The sequence below is a fragment of the Hydra vulgaris genome, chromosome 12 (assembly GCF_038396675.1).
Source record: "Hydra vulgaris chromosome 12, alternate assembly HydraT2T_AEP".
NCBI lineage: Eukaryota > Metazoa > Cnidaria > Hydrozoa > Anthoathecata > Hydridae > Hydra > Hydra vulgaris.
The window spans coordinates 6,049,154-6,068,819 of NC_088931.1; the positions used below are offsets into that span (position 1 = coordinate 6,049,154).

At 27.9% G+C, this 19,666-nt stretch overlaps 1 protein-coding gene across 4 annotated transcripts in view; it reads left to right on the plus strand.

Moving 5' to 3' along the window:
* Positions 1–19,666, plus strand: part of LOC101241167 (dedicator of cytokinesis protein 3) — a 179,575-nt gene that overhangs the window by 75,797 nt on the left and 84,112 nt on the right. For all 4 annotated transcript variants that reach the window (XM_065811340.1, XM_065811339.1, XM_065811341.1 and 1 more), the window contains 8 exons: positions 241–543; positions 765–843; positions 922–982; positions 2,091–2,156; positions 5,070–5,139; positions 5,622–5,710; positions 15,583–15,626; positions 17,690–17,753. In XM_065811340.1, the coding sequence (XP_065667412.1) occupies positions 241–543; positions 765–843; positions 922–982; positions 2,091–2,156; positions 5,070–5,139; positions 5,622–5,710; positions 15,583–15,626; positions 17,690–17,753 (776 nt within the window). The remainder of the gene's footprint in view (positions 1–240; positions 544–764; positions 844–921; positions 983–2,090; positions 2,157–5,069; positions 5,140–5,621; positions 5,711–15,582; positions 15,627–17,689; positions 17,754–19,666) is intronic.

Consider the following 19,666-nt stretch of genomic DNA (forward strand, 5'->3'; position numbering starts at 1 on the left):
TTGTTTTGTATGACCTAAAGCTAAACAAGTTGAATATGGTTTTGTCTTTAGGTAGTTTTTTTTCCCAAAGACTTTGGTTCATCTTTTATGCTCTTTTGTGATTCTGTGTTTTTGATTCTTTTGAGATCTTTTGATTTTCTAAGCTTAAAATTTTTTTTTGATAGCTTATTTTAAATCTTTTCAAAAAATGGTTCTAGTAAGGTTAATATTTATTTTATACTCAGATATGCTTATTTTTAGTAAACTTGGTTTGGATTTAGTTCCTCGAATAGATGGAGATATAGTTGACGCAGATTCAAAAAGTGTCATAGAGTTTTATTCTATACATGTGGAGTGCGCTGATATGATAGCAGAAATGCAAAATACTCAAATTTCTATGCCATCAAGAAGTTTATCAAAAACATCGACGATAAAAAAAATAGCTCATAATGGAAGTTTAGTTTCTCATATTTATTTTACATATAAAAATTTAAATTTTAATATTTCTGATGCAGCTTTTTTAATGTTTGGCCTTTATGAACCATCTACAAGTTCTTATATTAGGTATAGTAATATTATATAATCTTTAATTTTAGTTTAATCAGCAAATATATATTACATCTGTTAATTACATTATTTTAAAATAATTCTGTTTTCATATAAAATTATTCTAACTAATGGTATAGGTTGAAAAAAATCTAGTGGTTTATTTAAATGCATACAATAATAATAAATTTTATATTATTTTTTTAGATATAATATATTAAACAATATTTCTCTTTTAGTGAAATTTTTATGGTAAAACTGAAGTTTGGTATGCCAATTAACGTTGAGTTTCTTGGAAAAGATCATGCAATATTTTCAGTTAGTTTAATTCAAATTTTTAAAAAGTGTGTTTTTGACTTTATATTATTTTATGATCATTTATCTATTTTTTTTAAGGAAGTAAAATCAGCAGACCTTCTTAAAGATATTTACTTGGTTTGTAAAATATATAGAGAAGGTATTAATACTAAATTTAATCTCTCTCTCTCTCCCCCTCTCTCTCTCTCTATATATATATATGTTATTTGTATATTTATGTACAATATGTTTGTATATATTTATGTATATAATATATTTATATATATTTGTATATATTTATATAACTTATATATAAATATAAATATAAATATATATATATATATATATATATATATATATATACATATATATATATATATATATATATATATATATATATATATATATATATATATATATATATATATATATATATATATATATATATATATATGTATGTATGTATATATATATATATATATATATATGTATGTATGTATGTATATATATATATATATATATATATATATATATATATATATATATATATATATATGTGTATATATATATATATAATTTAAATTTGTAGTAACTAATTTTTTCATGCAACTGTTTTTTCAGTGAAACTCTTGTTAAAGAATTAACAAAGGGATGTAACAATTAAAAAAAGAAAAAAAGAAGAAGGTTCTTACCTGACAGTAGGGGCCTGCCCCTGGGCTTAAAGAGATGAACTAAAAATAAATTATTATACCTAGTGTTTTTTTAAACAGGATAAAACTTAAGCCAACAAAAAAAGTTTAATTATAATAAATTTTTTTTTAAATTTTAAATCAACACACAACATAAACATTTAAAAACAGTTTCTGACATCTACAACTGTTGCAACTACAACTGTTTTTGACAAATGATGGATGTTTAATTTTGACTTATTGTCAAAATTAAACAGTACTTTAACTTATTGTCAAATTTTACTTTCAGTAAGTTGATGTTTACAGTTGATGTTATTATATTATTTAGCAACTATGTGGTACCAAATCACAGTTTGACAACAGCTGTTTATAGGTTGAATGAGTTAATGAATGATTTTTAAAGTAAATTAGGATAATATGGTAGCGTAGTTTAAATGTGAATCTATTGTGATGATTTGAGTAAAGCAAGTCAATAGGTGATCATAGTATAACAGCTTGTTTGACAGTTAATGTTTTCATAAGTTTTATCTGGGTCAAAACCACTCTTAAAAAAAGGACAATATAATATGTTTTTTTTAGGAAAATTGGTTGCTGATTCAAAAAAAGCTTCTAATGCAATATACAGAAGACCATTTGGCGTAGGAGGTTGTTAAAAATATATTTTTTTATCTTTGCATAAATTTTCATTGTTGACATCTAAAAAATGGAATTGCAAAAAATATTTTAATTAAATCAATGATTTTTTCATCTTTTGCCAATAATTTTTTAGATTTTTTAATGGTTTTTTTATAGTTTTTCAATTTCAATTTTTATAGTTTTTCAATTTAATGTAGCTAAATACATTAGCAACTGTATACACCTATATATACTGTGCCTACTCGTGCGCAAGTAAAAGTATTTTTATTTGCACATTTATTTGCACATAAGGACATTTCCCATGAGTAGACAATATTGTAAAAAAAAAAGATAAACACCTGTAAAAAATTTTAACTTGAATTGTAACAGCATTTGTAATAGGTCATTAAGTCATTAGTTTCTCATACCAAGTAGTATGATTTAAATTAAGCTATTATCTCCATACTAATTAAATACATGTTGTCAGACTCAGACTCTGGGTCCGGTTAGTTACTAATAAAAATTAAATAATGAATGATTGAAATTCTAAAACATTTAATTTTTATTTAAATTATTTTACATAATTTTATTTAACTACTACTAAGAAACCACTGTCATTGTGACAATTGTCATTACTCATTGTGACAACTGACTGTCATTACTCATTGTGACAACTGACTGTCATTACTCATTGTGACAACTAACTGTCATTACTCATTGTGACAACTGACTGTCATTACTCATTATTGTGACAAGTGACTATTTTAAATTTTAAATTCAAAGATAATAGTTTTGTTACTGATGCTGAAAATGTGACTAAATTGAGGGCTGAACTTTTGAAATAAAAACACCAATATGCTATGGATGTTCTGCACATCTTTTAAACTTACTAGCTAAAGATTGGGAAATTAACATTAAAGAACATGCTGCTCAAATAGTGAATATACTTTTGTAATAATCACACTGCCTCTGCTGCTTGTGTGATTATTACAAAAGTATTTCACTTTTGTAATAATCACACAAGCAGCAGAAGCACTGAAGAACTGCTGGTAGAAAAATTTCTTATTGTACCACAAGATGTACGCTGGAACACTCTAACTGACTATTTGGAAGTGTACATAAACAATTAGACAAAACTTTTTGTGACAAAAGTTTTTGTGATAGTGAAATGAAAAATCTATTAGATAAAAACATTGCTAAAAATGTCATGGATACAAACATCAAACATATTGATGTTTGTATCCAAAATTTAAATCATGTTTCTGTTCAAAGTTCAAAATGATAAAGGTGACATTGATGAAGCAACAGCAGTGTGGAAAACCCTTAGAAGGAAGTTAGAGTCTGAATTTTCTAGCCCATACCATAAAAATGCATCTGTGATCAAGAATGTTGAGATGCAAATGAATCAAGTATTGACTCATGCTCATTATCTTGCTAATATGCTGCATTCAGTTTACAAAGGGAACACTTGACCTCTAATGAAGAAAATTATGCTATGGAATGGGCCCACAATAAATTTCCAAGTAGCATATGATTGATAATGAGATACAAAGCCAACCTGCCACCTTTTTTTCCACACATGTTTTCAAATATCTCTTCAGAAGTTGGTCCACTTTAAAATTTGTTTATTAATTATTAATAAATGAAGCTAAATTCCATAAATTGTATTATACCACATTTTGATTTAATTCTTTCATTTCTTTAAATTTATATACAATACTGTAAGTGTAATGCTGGAGTATATACAGTACTGTAAGTGTAATGCTGTAGTATATACAGTACTGTAAGTGTAATGCTGTAGTATATACAGTACTGTAAGTGTAATACTGTAGTATAATATATTAGTTTACTATAATTTACTAATTTAAAAAACAAACATTTTATGATGTGTTTTTCATTATGATTCACAAAAAAAAAACATAATTTTTTTTGATTTTTTGATTAGGGTAATTCTAAAAATAACTTTTTTTGAAAATGTCTACTGGAACTCTTTGAATGTGTTCTATATAATAAAATAATACTGGATTTAAAAATTTATTTAAATAAAAAATATTTTTAGGGGTTGCCAGGATAAAATAATTCATATTTTTGAAATTTTTATATAGTTTCGCTTAATTTGAGACCCAACATGACATACTTTTGTAAATTTTTTTGAATAAAATAAGGAACCATTTATTGTTCAAGGGTCCGTAGCAACCCCAGAAAGTATTTTTCATTCTAAAATTTTTTAAATCCAGTATTATTTTATTATATAGAACACATTCAAGAGGGTGCCAGCTTACATTTAAAAAAAAGTTGTTTTTAGAACCACCCTAATATATATATATATATATATATATATATATATATATATATATATATATATATATATATATATATATATATATATATATATATATATATATATATATATATATATATATATATATATGTACATGTGTGTTTTGAATAAACAGCTTCAGAATAAGCACGGAAACTCTATTATTAGTGTACTTAAAATGCTAAACAATATTTACATTTCAAAGCATTTTAATCAGGTTTTTAAATATATTACTTAATTTATTTATAAAATTTTTTATGTAAAAAAATCAAGAATATTGAAAGTTATGAAAATAATTTGCATAATTTTGTTCTTGTTCCTCCATTTTTTTGACCTACGAAAACGATAAAAGTATTAGTATCAACAACTCTTATAAAGGTCTAAACTTCAACTTTGATATTTTAAAAGCTTTTCACAAAGTCTAACATGCTGGTTTCATCTCAAGACTTTGTTTATATGGTGTTTTTATTTTGAGTTATTTAAAAGTAATTTAATTACAATTTTATAGTATTAGAGTTAATTATTTTACTCAAAAAATTTATATCAAATTTAATATTAAATATTAAATATATATATTGCATATTATATTAAATAAATATATATTGCATATTAAAAAATTTTAGTATTAGAGTTAACTGGCTTGCTAAGTGAAGAGTTTGAAGATGAAAAAGAATCTGCTATTCAAATCTTTAAGTTAGCTTGTTTTTAATATTTTTATAAATTTGTTAAAATTATTTTGTGTTCCATTTTTATTCATGTTTAAAATTTATCAATTATTTTCTTTAAATTTTCTTCAAAGTGATTTTTTGGTCAAGTACTGTTCAGTAACAAAATTTTTAATGTTTAAAACAAGTTTTTTTTTTTTTTTTTTTTGTTATTCACCTCCTCAAGGCCGAAGGTCACTACAGATGAGGAGGCTATTTATTAGTGGTTATAACCCTCTCTCAACTCTATAGCTCCGAAACACGAACCTTGACGAACAAGGCCGCTGCGCGGAGAAACAAGTTGAGCGCGGTACTACCAGGGACGTGGTGGGGATCGAACTCGGAACCTCTCGCTTATGAAGCGAGCGCTTTACCACTACCGCACTAAAAACCGCAAGTAAAAAAGATGAGACATATTTATGATGATCATTGTTTTTTTTTACAAAAGCTTTTTGTTTGTTTATGATTTAGTTGCAGTGAAGCGGATTTTCATATGGCTGAGGAATGTATTATTAAAAAACAAGCAGGAAAGTTTAACACATTTGGTTCAAGCCATTACAGTAATTTTTTTTCTTTTCTTTTTTTTTTTTTAGCAAACTTAAGTTCAAAATAAGTCAAACATTTTTATTTATTCTTATTTCAAAAAATAAATAAAATAGTTTTATTTTATTTAAAAAAAAAAAAAACTTATGTGAATTGTTTTTATTTTTATTTTATTGATAACAGAATACTAAAAATTCAAATTTTTTTTTTTTAATATAAGCTAATATGGATGATAATAAAGATTGTTGGCTATTTTCAAAAACTTATGAAAATTCATAAAAATTACAAGTTTTGAAAAACACTTTAAAAATAATATCTGCTGTTAATTTTCTCAAAACGCTTTGCCAGTTGACTTTGGAAAAATAATTCAAATTTTGAAAGTTGTAATAGTTATTTATTGTTATATTATAACAATTATAATTACTGTTATAATATAACAATAGTTATAATACATTTTATATAATTATAACTTATTTAACTGTTTGAAAATCTATCATCACTAGCAGTAAGCAACCCCTATTACGGGTTATTAGTAATTAAATCATTTATAACAATAAAAACACATTAATAACTTTATTAATAACTATTATCTAAAAAATTAAATACGAATTTATCTATAAATAATATTTTAAGTTGACTCCCTATCAGCAATGTCATTGCTAATAGTTAACGACATAAATTCTGCATTAACATCAGTTAAGTTCTTTTTACAATCTGTCACAACACAGCAGGTACCAGTAAAGGAAAGTCAAGTAATGCCTGCAAATACCTAAAAAAAGAAATGAAAAAAAAACTACAGTTTTTAATTACAAAAGTATTATTAGCATTTTATTGTTAGTATATTAGGATAGTAATATTACTGAAAATATAAAGAACAAAAAAATAGCTATAACAGCCTAGTTCTATCAACACAAAACACAATAGCGCATAGCATAAGATATTTGTAAGCACACATTACTGTGTCTCCAGAATAATTAAAAAAGAAAATATTATAAAAATGATAGACAATACAACGTAATAACACTACAACTTAGTAAGACATTTTATTAACTAAAATACTTGTTTTAAAAAGATTTTATTTGTTACAATATTTGAACAATCAAGGGACAATTATAGTTATTAATTTAAACAATTATATCAGAAAATAGCAAGCAACTTGTAAGATATTTCTTACAAATGGTCATTATCAATTGTGGAATTAAGAAATATGTAATAAGTTTTATTAACTTTTTATTTATTTATATTTCTCATCTAAGAGAAAGAGGGAGTGAAAGAAAGTGTTTTCAAAGCAGAATGTTAAAAAAGTAAAAAAACACTCAAAAGATAATAGTAACTGGTTTTATTATGTTACCAGTAAACAAAATTATTTTTGTTTTGATTAAAAGATAAATTCCCAGCATTTCTTAATTAAGTTCCGGCTTCTCTCTGACTGTTGACTAATGATTAATAGAGTAAACTTAACACCATATTAAATTTACAAAATTAAAACCATGTTTCAACAGTAAGCAAACTAATCAAGTGATGACAAAGGCAACTAAAAAAAAAAAAGAACAATCATGTTTAAAATTATAAAAAAATTTAAAATCATTTATGTTATTACCTGTTTGTTTGTAAATTTGTTGTTATAAACTATTATTAATCTAAATATTACTATAAACATATATATACTATAAATCATTCAGTATATTGCTATAAATATATAAATAATATTACTATAAATAGAAAATTCATACTTTGCTTCGTTCTCAAGTGTCTAAAGTAAAATCAAATTAACAGACATTAACACTGCTTGACACTGAATTCTTGTAAGTAAGTTATCTGCTCGCTGAGCAGCATTCCTTACATTTCAACAATGATTAGTTTTTCCTACCTAGATCTATCTCTTTTATTTGACAACAACTATTTTTGTTTTGCCTATTACCATTTACACTAATAACTTCGAGCCTAGTATTATCCATTTCAATTTCACTATTATCATTAAACATATTACCAATAATATTACTATTGTTACAACTGAATAATAAATAAACATGAAAGAATCATACAAATTGTGATCTTTTCTAATCAAAGACTATATTTTAACTTAAAATTTATTGTAAAACTGAGATACACAATTTCTAACTAATGTTGCATGTTCAGGATTGTGCACCAATTATGCCATCTCTTGGAAAAAAAAAGTGAATAAACCGTAGGATCTAAGTTAGCTGACATTCTCAATAAATCTTCTAAATGACCTTTTTGGTAAATAACTTCCCTGGAAGCAGGTGTAGCACTCCAATGAATACAACTGCAACTTCACTAACTATAGTTTGCAAATGAAACATTAAATTATGTAAGCAAAGTTGGTTGCGATGTTATTGCTTTCTAAAATTTGCTGCTGCAGGTGGGTCAGAAATATACAGTTGATAATGTTGGGGGAATATTTTGATCTGGCCTAAGATTACCTACACAATGAAAAACTTGACCAAATATTTTAAAACATGGCAACCTATGATTTATAGGTTAAACGACATTATTAGTAAATAAAGCAAAATAAAGACAGGCATATTAAATTCTAATATATTTTCAAAAATTGTTATTGGAATTATGATATAAATTCCTGTAAATCTTTCAGAAATAGTGAAAATGGAAGCAAAACTACCTTTCTATTATGGCAACATAAAAAATATGTTTCATCAAGAAATTTTTAAGCACAGCAATGCTGACAGATCTGGCTCATTTCTCCTAAATAATTATAATCTAGAATAGTATCACTTCTTGCTATACAATATATTCTTATTGTCAAGCAACATTTCGTACACTTTGAGGATGATTAATTTCATCTAGGCTATCTCTTTTACTTATGTGATAATTACTTTTAACTTGACTAACCATGATGTACTAATTTAGGTATAAATTAATTTCTTCTTACCAAGCAGCATTTCTGATATTTTGATGACAATTAATTTCAGCTTCCCTAGTTCTAATCATTTCAATAAATTATCAATTATTTTTAAGTTGATAGTATTTCTTCTAATAACTTATTTGAGCCTAATATCGACCATCAAAAAAAAGAAAAGAAATTAAATAAATATATATCAAAATATTATTAGTCTAAAGTGGTAAACATATCTACAAAGTGGTAAACATATCTACAAAAAAATAAATAATAGTGTTCAAGTAAAAATCAACAAAAACCTGCAATCCTAATAACAAAGATATTATTTGGTAATAAAAACAAAAACACAATGTTGAATCTTACTTGGTTTCTCATCTATAAAACAATTTTAATTAACTATTTAAAAGAAAGCAAAAAACAAAACAAAAATCATAATGCCTTTTTTGGATTGGATCAATCCCAGCTTTCAAATCTCTCATAGTAAATCATAAAGTTGCATATTTTCTTTTTGCTTTTTGGATAAAACTAATGCTTCAATAACATTCCCAATAATAAAACATGTTATAAGAACCACATTTGAGCTCCATTTTGGTGATGTTTTTCATATATGATTGAGAAAATTTTTTTAGCTCAGTATATACTGAGTTATTTAGTACTTTTAACACAAAAGTGTTTGTAATAATAATAATAGCTCACTTATTTGCAGCTGCAGTTTTAAAGACTTATTACAACTTTAAACCAAATTCAAACATACCTGTATAACTTTAATTTTTGTATTTCATTTCACTACTTCCACTCTTTGAATAAAAATCATTGAAATCGTACAGGTGACTTGGTTTCAGTTGCTTTTCTATCAAATGGTGGAATGAGTCATAACTCATAAATGTCTTTCTAAATATTTCAATTCAATTTTGTTGTTGCAATTTCGTTGCCATTAATCAAATATAACAGAAACATCACTAAACTCCAACTCTTGTTTTGAGCGGAAAGAAATCAGCTCTTCTTTGCACCCAGCAATCTCTTGATGTCAAACAATTGTAACAACACTTTTTTTCTTTTTTCCAATAGGTATTAATGTTTTGTTGTATATAGTTAATTGTTGACAAAATTGTGTTTTTTGTAGATTTTCCATTCTTGATAGCATAATTATTTTTTCCATATCTATTGTCACTATTGATTCTTGTGTATTAACAGTTCAATCAGTATCAAGTCTGTATTTATATTTGGCATGTTTAAACTTTTTTATGTGATTATTCAATGTCATGCAATCAATACAGTATAAAATTAAAGTTAATTTGAAATGATTTTTTTTCCCCACAATGTGTAAAGAATTGATGTAACATTTTTTTATTTGATTTGCTATCGAAATATTTAATTTTTTATAGTTTTTCTGTACATTGTTTCAGAGCAAACAGCATTTTTATACTTGTTGAAATCCACTTACATTTTCTTAACATTCCAATCTGAAGGAAGATATAGTTGATTGAAGCAACTCTTACATTTGTATTGTGATGGGTGAATAGCTTATTATATGTTCGACTTTGATGGGTGAATAGCTTATTATATGTTCGACTTCAATGGGTGAATAGCTTATTATATGTTCGACTTCTTTAAAAATTCTATTTTTAGCTGTTGTCTATCTTTTTTTGTTGAACTGTTCAAAAGCTCGACTAATCTTTTTATTATTTGTATTTTTTATACCATTAGTGTTGAAATTTTTAGCATACTAAATAGTTAATTTCAGAATCCTAATTTGTCTTTTTGCTTTTCTAGATTTTTGTGAAGTAGTTAATTATTTACATGGTTCTTTAACGGTTTTTTAATGGTTCTAAAACTTTAACACTGCGAATTCCTTATTACTTTCATTTACTAAATTTTCATCACTTAAATTATTGTATTTCTAATGAATTTGGTCCATTTTAAATAAATTTCTTTTACTTATATTTTTTAACATTTTAATTATCTTTGATAAAGATTTTGAGTATATGAATATTTGTAGAAAATGACAGACAGTAAATATTTTATGTGATGATTTTTACGTTTTTTTTATGATGATTTATTACATGATGATATCCATCATGTAAAAAATCATCACAATGTTTTTTATGAAAAATTAAAAAAAAAAGACCGCAAATCATCTAGAGTTTGTTGTGAAATAATTGCTCCAGATGTTGTGTGGTATTTTAAAAAATGTATTTGTGTAATTGACATAAAATAATTGATATAAAATAACTATTCTTTTATTTTTATAATTGGAAATTTTAAAATCACTTGTCAGATCAGGTTATCCTGCCACTGGTAACATGTAACCCAGTACAATCTGCTTCATGTCCTGCTGCCTTGTAGGATACGCCTTTTTAGGCAAAGGCTAGGAGATGCCAACTCCGACTTAAAACACCCCCTGCCTTAAAGCTCTTGGTTGAGTAAAGGCTAGAGATGGTGTCTCGATAAAAATACTCATCTTGGGCAGATGTTAAATGCACCCGGCTACTGTCTTGTAGAAGGCCTCCTAGGCAAAGACTTAAGGGGTAAACAGATTCTATTTGTTGACCAGCCTCGCACCCCTTTTTAATCTATTAGGCTGACGCAGATATATTTTTAATACATTGTTTCCAGTTTAGGATGTTGAATGCTGGATCTTCTTGACTCAATGCATGGGTTTTGCTTGTGTCTCTGTTTTTATGACTAGGCAACTCATTCTATTATCTCCTAATGAGGGTACAGCTCTAAAACTCAGTTTTATGGTTCTGAGGCCGGCTGGTAGTCAGGTTTCCCGATCTCTGTGGTAGCTCTCAGAGAGGCTGATTCCATCAATAGCTGAAAAATATCAAAGTATCAACAGTGCCATGTTGCGCATGAACGGTGTCCCTGTTTGTACTTTTGATGTGCGTTGCGGAGGCCACATTTGGAGTCCTTTGTTATGGCTTAGGGTTTATTAGTAGTAATGAGGCAATTGCTTGGGGTATTAAACAGTGTTCTGAGTACTATCTATGCTTTGAGTCAAGTTCTTCAATCTAATTTAAAAATGAATAAAGTACCAAAAACTATAAAGCACAAAAAACCATCATCATCACCAAGTTCTCTAAACCTTTCATTCACTAATATTCATGTTCTTCGAAGTAACTTTTCTTCTGTTGAGTCTTATCTCTTGCAAAGTTCACCAGACCTACTTGCTCTTTGTGAGACTAATTTGAGTTCGGCTGTCTCATCTTGTGATCTTAGTGTTGATGGTTATCTTCCTTTAATTAAAGTAAAGACTTCATTAGTCACATGCTTGGCCTGGGCATTTACATTCGTAAGAGTTCACTCATTTGTCGTGAAACTAGGTTTGAATCCACAGAATATTCTTTCATGTACTTTCGTTTAGCACCACTTCACTCTATTGCCTTTCTCTTTGTTCTATATCACCCTCCTTCATCTCAAGGCTGCACTCTTTTTGATGTTATTTCTGATCATATTGACCAAGCCCTCTCTCTTTATCTATTAGCTAATATAATGTTGGTGACTTAAATGCTCACCACTCTGTAATGCTTGGCTTTAGTGTCAGTGATTCTGCAGGCTTTAAAGCCCACAACTTTTGCCTTTCACAATCCCTAACTCAAATAGTCAACTTTCCAACTCACTTTCCAGACAACCCGAATCATTTACATTCTCTACTTGACTTATGTCTTGTTTCTGATCCTAGTCAGTGCTCAGTTTCTCCACATTCACCCTTAGGTGCTTCTGATCACAGTTTGATCTCTCTAAAACTTATATCTCATTATTCTTCATCACCTGAATCATCCTATTGTCGAACCTCTTACAACTACCTTAAAGCTAACTGGGACTCTTTCCGTGATTTTCTTTGTGATGGCCCTTGGGTAGAAATCTTTCGTCTTCCTGTCGACAAATGTGCTTCTTACATAACTTCGTGGATTCAGGCTGGAATGAAATCTTTTGTTCCCTCTCGACGATTCCAGGTCAAGCCTCACTCTTCTCCATGGTTTTTCTCACACTGTGCTGCTGCGATTGCCAATTGAAACCGTTAAATCCATATCTACCAGCAAAACAATTCTCCAGAAAACAGACGTCTGTTTATTACTGCTAGAAACAATTGTAAAAAGGTTTTGTCTAACGCCAAAGCCCACTATTCTGAGGTCATGAAATCTTGTATCTCATCTCAAAAATTAGGCTCTTGTGACTTCTGGAGAATCTTTAATAGTATTAATAATAAGGGCAAATCTTTAATTCCACCTCTCTTGTATGGCTCAAACTTTGTCACCTCACCTAAAGACAAAGCTGAATTGTTTGCTAAAAACTTTTCATCAATATCATCTCTTGATTCCACTAGCTACGTTCTACCTGATGTAGCTATCAAACAGGTTGATCTATTGCCTGACATTCGTATCACTCCAGCTTCTGTATCTAAAGTGATTTCCTGCTTAGACTCTTCTACAGCTTGTGGCCCGGACAACATACCTGTTATTGTCTTGCAGAAGTTTTATCCAGAGCTGTCGTCTATACTCTCAAAACTATTCAACAAGCGCTTATCAGAGTCTTGTTTTCCAGCCTGCTGGAAAGCGGCATCTGTTATCCCTATCTTCAAAAGTTCTGGGGAGCGATCTGATTCGTCTAACTGCCATCCCATTAGTCTTCTTCCTATCATAATCTTCCTATAATATATCATTTGAATCTCTAATTAACAAACACTTAATTTCTCATCTTGAATCTAATAACTTACTTTCTGACCATCAATATGGACTTCAATCTTCTTGTTCTACAGCTGATTTGCTAACAGTAATAACTGACAGGTTTTATTGTGCATTAGATAAAGGTGGAGAGGTTAAGGCCATTGCTCTTGACATTTCAAAAGCTGTTGATAAAGTTTGGCATGCTGGTCTTCTCCATAAGCTTTCTTCTTATGGTGTATCTGGTAACATCTTTAAGATTATTGAATCCTTCCTTTCCAATTGTAGTATAAAAGTTGTCCTCGATGAACAGCACTCTTCTTCTTATTCTGTAACTTTAGGGGTTCCTCAAGGTTCTATCCTTGGCCCTATACTCTTTTTAATTTACATTAACGATCTTCCAGATATTCTCACATCTAAGGTGGCATTGTTTGCTTATGATACTACCATTTATTCTTGTCGTGATAAGAAGCCAACAATCTCTGATTGCTTGGAGGGGGCATTTGAGCTTGAAAAGGATCTCACTTCTGCTACAACATGGGTTTTACAGTGGCTGGTGAACTTTAATTCAGATAAAACTCAATTTTTTCCAGCCAATCGTTATTGCAATAATTTAGATCTTCCTATATTTATGAACGGTGATGTACTCGATGAGTCATCTACACTTCATCTTCTAAGATTAACTCTTACTTCCAATCTTTCTTGGAAACCATATATCAAATCAGTTGCAATATTAGCATCTGCTAAGGTTGCATCTCTTTATCAAGCTTGTCACTTTCTTACTTCGGATTCTATTCTCTATCTCTATAAATCTCAGTCCGACCTTGTATGGAATACTGTTGCCATATCTGGGACGGTTCTTCTAATGATGCCCTTTCTCATTTAGACAAGGTGCAAAAACGCATTGTAAACATAGTTGGACCTGTTCTTGCAGCCAACCTCTAACCATTATCACATCGTCGTAATGTTGCTTCTCTTTCTCTTTTCTACAAATACTATAATGGGCACTGCTCTAAAGAGCTAGTGTCTCTTGTGCCATCTACTAAAATTCATTCTCGTGTTACTCTTCATTCAATTAAGTCTCATCCTTTTTCTGTGACTGTTCCTTAGTGCTCCAAAAACGCTTATTCGTCTAGTTTTTCTCATCGAACATCAGCTCTTTGGAATTCGCTTCCTATATCTTGCTTTCCTGATTCATATAATTTGCAATCTTTTAAGTCGTTCGTCAATGTTATCTTGCTCTACAATCTTCATCTTTTTTCTTTCAGTAACTTCCAACTTTTATTTGTGGCTGCTTGCTGCCTTGTTGGAAGCGAAGATGTTAAAGAAAAAAATAAATAAAAAAAAAATTTTTTATACAGAAAAAATGTATAAAAAATCTCAGAAAAAATCTAACATTAATACATTTTTTAAAAATGTATATTTTTAAGGGTTCGGATCTATGGCTAAGTTATTATAGCATTTTATTGGGAAAAATTTAAGTAAATTTTTTTGTTATTGTTTCATAAAAGGCTATGAATTTTTTTTCTGATACTTTTCAAAATTAATTATCAATTGTTTGAATTACAAATCTCTTAAAACTGTAAAATTTAAAATATATATCAAAAAGTGTTTTTGTTGAAATATTTTGAAAGCATCTTAAGGTGTTTTGAAAAATGGCTGTAGAGTAGATAATCATGGTTAAAAATATTTATTCCTTAAGTGTTTTGTTTGACAACTCTCCCTACATATTTATACAACTAAAGTTTGTATAAATAAGTATTGTAAGATATTGTAAGGATATTGTGATATTGATAGTAATTATGCAACTTCAGACAGTTTAATTGTTTAAGTCTCCTAAAAATATGTTTAAAAATAAGTTTGTATAAATATGTAAGGATATTGTATGCCAGCATGTAAATAAACAGCAAACATATATGTTTGTATACATATATATCCATATTATATACCAGTATTCAATAAATAGTAAATACATGTGTAAATTTATGATATATAATGTATTATAATTTTTAACCAGCCACAGCTATCAACCTCTCTTAAATCTTATAATTTTGTAAAAAGTAGTAAAAATTTTGTAAAAATTAATTGTATAAAAAGCTCCATATTTAGCCAGGGCCTGGACCTAAGTCACTTACTAGCCATGGGTAATATTATGGCCATATTAGTAACTCTAGTAACATTGGTAATGTAGGAAAATGCCCTTTGTTGGTGCTCTGTAAACAGACTGTTAAGTCTTTCTGGACTGGCTATATTATTAAAAAAATATCAAAGAGAAGCTTTTAAAAATTAAAATCAAGTTAAAGTATAATTAGTTTTATTTAATACTATGTCTATAATTTTTTAGGTATTTTTATTGGGTTGAAGAAAATATTTTGTAACGTAGAAAAGGTTAATAATTTTTTTGTTTTTCTGGTTTTTTTATATTTTTTAAGGTCCATCCAAACAAACATCCAAACAAACATTCATCCAAACATTCAAACAAACATCCAAACAAACATTCAAACAAACATCCAAACAAACATCCAAACAAACATCCATCCAAACATCCAAACAAACATCCATCCAAACAAACATCCATCCAAACATCCAAACAAACATCCAAACAAACATCCATCCAAACATCCATCCAAACAAACATCCATCCAAACATCCAAACAAACATCCAAACAAGCATCCAAACAAAATCCAAAGTGGTTTTTTGTAGTCGTTAAAGTTTGCACTTTTTAACAATCATACATTGTCTGACTATAATCTTAGATTGTCTTATTGAATCACCAAATTAATCAACATTTAACAATTTTGTGACTATTGGAAAACCAAGTTTTAATTAGATGATATTTAATTTTTAAAATGTGCCCTGAATTGATGTCTCATATAATTATAAAAAGTTTTTTCATAATTGAGACCCCAAAGTTATATTTCAATCATTACTTTTTTAGAACTAATCGTAATGAATTACAATCTGAGTAATAACTATTGAAAAATAAAATATTAACTTTGACTACTTAGCCTTGGTAAAGGTTACTGATCATTGATCATTGATTATTGATCACAATATTCAATTATGGAATAATATATTTCATTGATCAACAATAAGCAATTATTGCCCATTTGATTTAAACAAGGTTTTATTTTTATTGAAAAAAAAAGGAAGTTTTGAAATTAAAAAAAAATAAAGTTTTACTTTTTGTTGAAAAAAAAAAGAATTTTTTTTTTTTGGTTTATACTCCTATTTGTTTCTTGCAATATCCAATAATATTAAAAATCAAATAAAAAAGATAATTCTCAAATTTTGGGTGACATGGTTCATAAAATTATATTTTGGGTGATAAGAGTAAGAAAGTTATGTTTTGGGTGATTTAAAAATCAAGTTTTGGATGATGTGCTTAACCCCCTAACCATTAATGACATATATATATATGTAAGGCAAAACTTTCAAAAAAACAACGAAGATTTCACAAATATTTGTTTAAAGCAGTGTGATATTTACAATACCAAGTTTTGTAGCATGCAACCAATCATATTATCTAGTTGTTATACCAAATTTTTAAGCTCGTAATGGATATTTTTCTGTTAACATAACTAATTTAGTTTAAATTTTAATAAGCACTGTTTTAAAATGGCATGTTTTAAAAAAATAGCCTAGTAATATTAAACTGAACCTAACAGAAGATTTTTTAAGATTTTCAACTTGAGTTGATTTTATGTTTGAAAGTGAAATCCCAGATTTGAATGGTAGTGACAAATATTACAAAGATCTCTTCTGATGAAGATAATGAAGATGTAATAATTATTTCAGTTGTTCAGATCAAATGATTGTACTCAAGAGATTGTTACCGTGTTAAAAAATGATATAAAAAAGTTTTCAGTTATTTAGTAAATTTTTGACTTATTGTTGATAGAGCAAATTGCTTTAAAATATGGAGTAGAAGTGAAGTCCTCTTTGGAGCAAAGTGAAGGATGCCCAACGCTAGAAAGAAACCCTTATCAACTTACAGTTACCATTACTTGAGTATTATACCAGCTACTGCATACAAAGATAATGCTACAAATAGATGAATAGTATGTTATAATAAACCAAAGAAACCATAAAACAAATTGTGTTGCTTTGAGATCACATTGTATTAAGATATCGATTATAAAGTATTAAGGTCCATTTAATTAAAAATAGATTTAATTATGCTTTTTATTTAATTTAGAGTTGATTCTGATTTTTTTAATTAAAACCTAATACTTTTAATAACTCTAGTGCCAGGTTAATTTTGAAAAATTAGCTTGACCCTGGAGCTATTGTGCACAAAAGTTAGGTAGTTATGAAATATTAGAAGTTAAAAAAACTGTTTTAAATGTGTTTTAGAAAACTATATTTCTGATGATGTGATTAATAAAGTTATATTTTCCATGATGTGATTTAGAAAATTTCAAAATGATAAGTGATTTAAAATATTTAGATAAATGAAAAGGTTGGTTCCATCTTGGTCCCAAGGTTAGGATTTCCTGATGTTATTCTTCCAGGTTTGTATTTTATTTTGTATTGTTTTATGTTTGACATGAGTCGCTTTATAGATTATTCAATATAGTATGAAACTGGCAAAAAGTCTTTAATTTCATAAATTTGATCAAAAATAGCTATCTAAAATCTAAAATAAATTTGATCTAAAATAGCAAAAGTCTGAATGGTAAAAACACAAATGAATTTTTTTTTTCAACAACTTCATTTCCAACAAGGCTGCAAGCAACCACTAGAATTGGAAATTACTGGAAGAGAAAAGATGAAGTTTAGATTGTAAATTATGTTGATTAGAAAAGCAAGATGAAGGAAGCCAATTCCAAAGAACTGATGTTTGAGGAAAAAAACTAGACAAATAAGTATTTTTGGAGCACTTAGGAACAGTCACAGTAAAAGGATGAGACTTAACTGATTGACGAATAACACGAGAATGAATTTTAGTAGATGGCACAAGAGATGCTATCTCTTTAGAGCAGTGCTCATTATAGTATTTATAGAAAAGAGAAAGAGAAACAACATTACGACAATGTGATTATGGTTGGAGGTTAGCTGCAAAAGCAAGTCCAACTATGTTACAATGCGTTTTTGGACCTTGTCTAAAAGAGAAAGGGCATCATTTGAAGATCCAACCCAGATATGAAAACAGTATTCCATACAAGGACAGATTTAAGATTTATAGAGATAAAGAATAGAATCTGTAATAAGAAAGTGGCGAGCGCGATAAAGAGATGTAATGTTAGCAGATACTAATTTTGTGATTGGTTTGATATATGGTATCCTTGAAAGATCAGAGATAAGAGTTAATCCTAGGAGATGAAGGGCAGATGACTAGTTGAGTACATTACCATTCATAAATATAGGAAGATCTAGATTATTGTGATAATGGCTAGCTGAAAAAAATTGGGTTTTATCTGAGTTAATGTTCACCAGCCACTAAGAGCCCTATGCTGTAGCAGATGCCCCCTCTAAGCAATGTTGAAGAAAGTGTTGGCTTCTTATCTAGACAAGAGTAAATGGTAGCATCATTAGCGAACAATGCCACCTTAGATGTAATAATATCTGGAAGATCATTAATGTAAATTAAAAAGAGTATAGGGCCAAGGATAGAACATTGAGGAACCCCTGAAGTTACAGGACTAAATAGAATTGATTAAGTTGTTAAAAAGCAGGGTGAGTTAATTGAATGATTAAAAGACAAGGTATTATACAGGATAATTAGTTTATATAAGAGTTTTAATTTTTTAGCTCCCCTTTTTGCTATAAAAGTATTATTAGTAAGCTAGGTATCAAAAAACGCGCTCATTAAAAACTCAGTGATTGCTTGGTAATTACTCTGTCGTTGCTCTGTGATTAGGCTGCCACAGCTCTGTGATTGCTTTGTAATTGCTCGGTGATTACTCTGTGAATTGCTTGGTGATAGTGAATACTGTGATAAAAGCTTAAAATATAATTAAATTACTAATATAATATAGACTTTACTTTTGCTCCTTGAATTTTTTCTTGTCTCTGACCAAATTTTACTCAGTTTCTCTTTGGCCTTCTTTGATGACCATGCTCTCTCCCTCCCTCTCTCCCTCCCTCCCTCTCTCCATATATATATATTAAATATATATATATATATATATATATATATATATATATATATATATATATATATATATATATATATAGATATATATATATATACATATGTATATATAAATGCATATATATATGTGTATATATATATGTATATATATATTATATATATATATATATATATATATATATATATATATATATATATATATGTATATATAGTACTAAATAAAATTAAATAAGATATTTATGTATTTGATATAAGTGATTTTCATCCTTTAACAGTCATTATATATATATTTTTTTTTGGCAAAACAGGGTATCAAAAGCTTAATTTTTA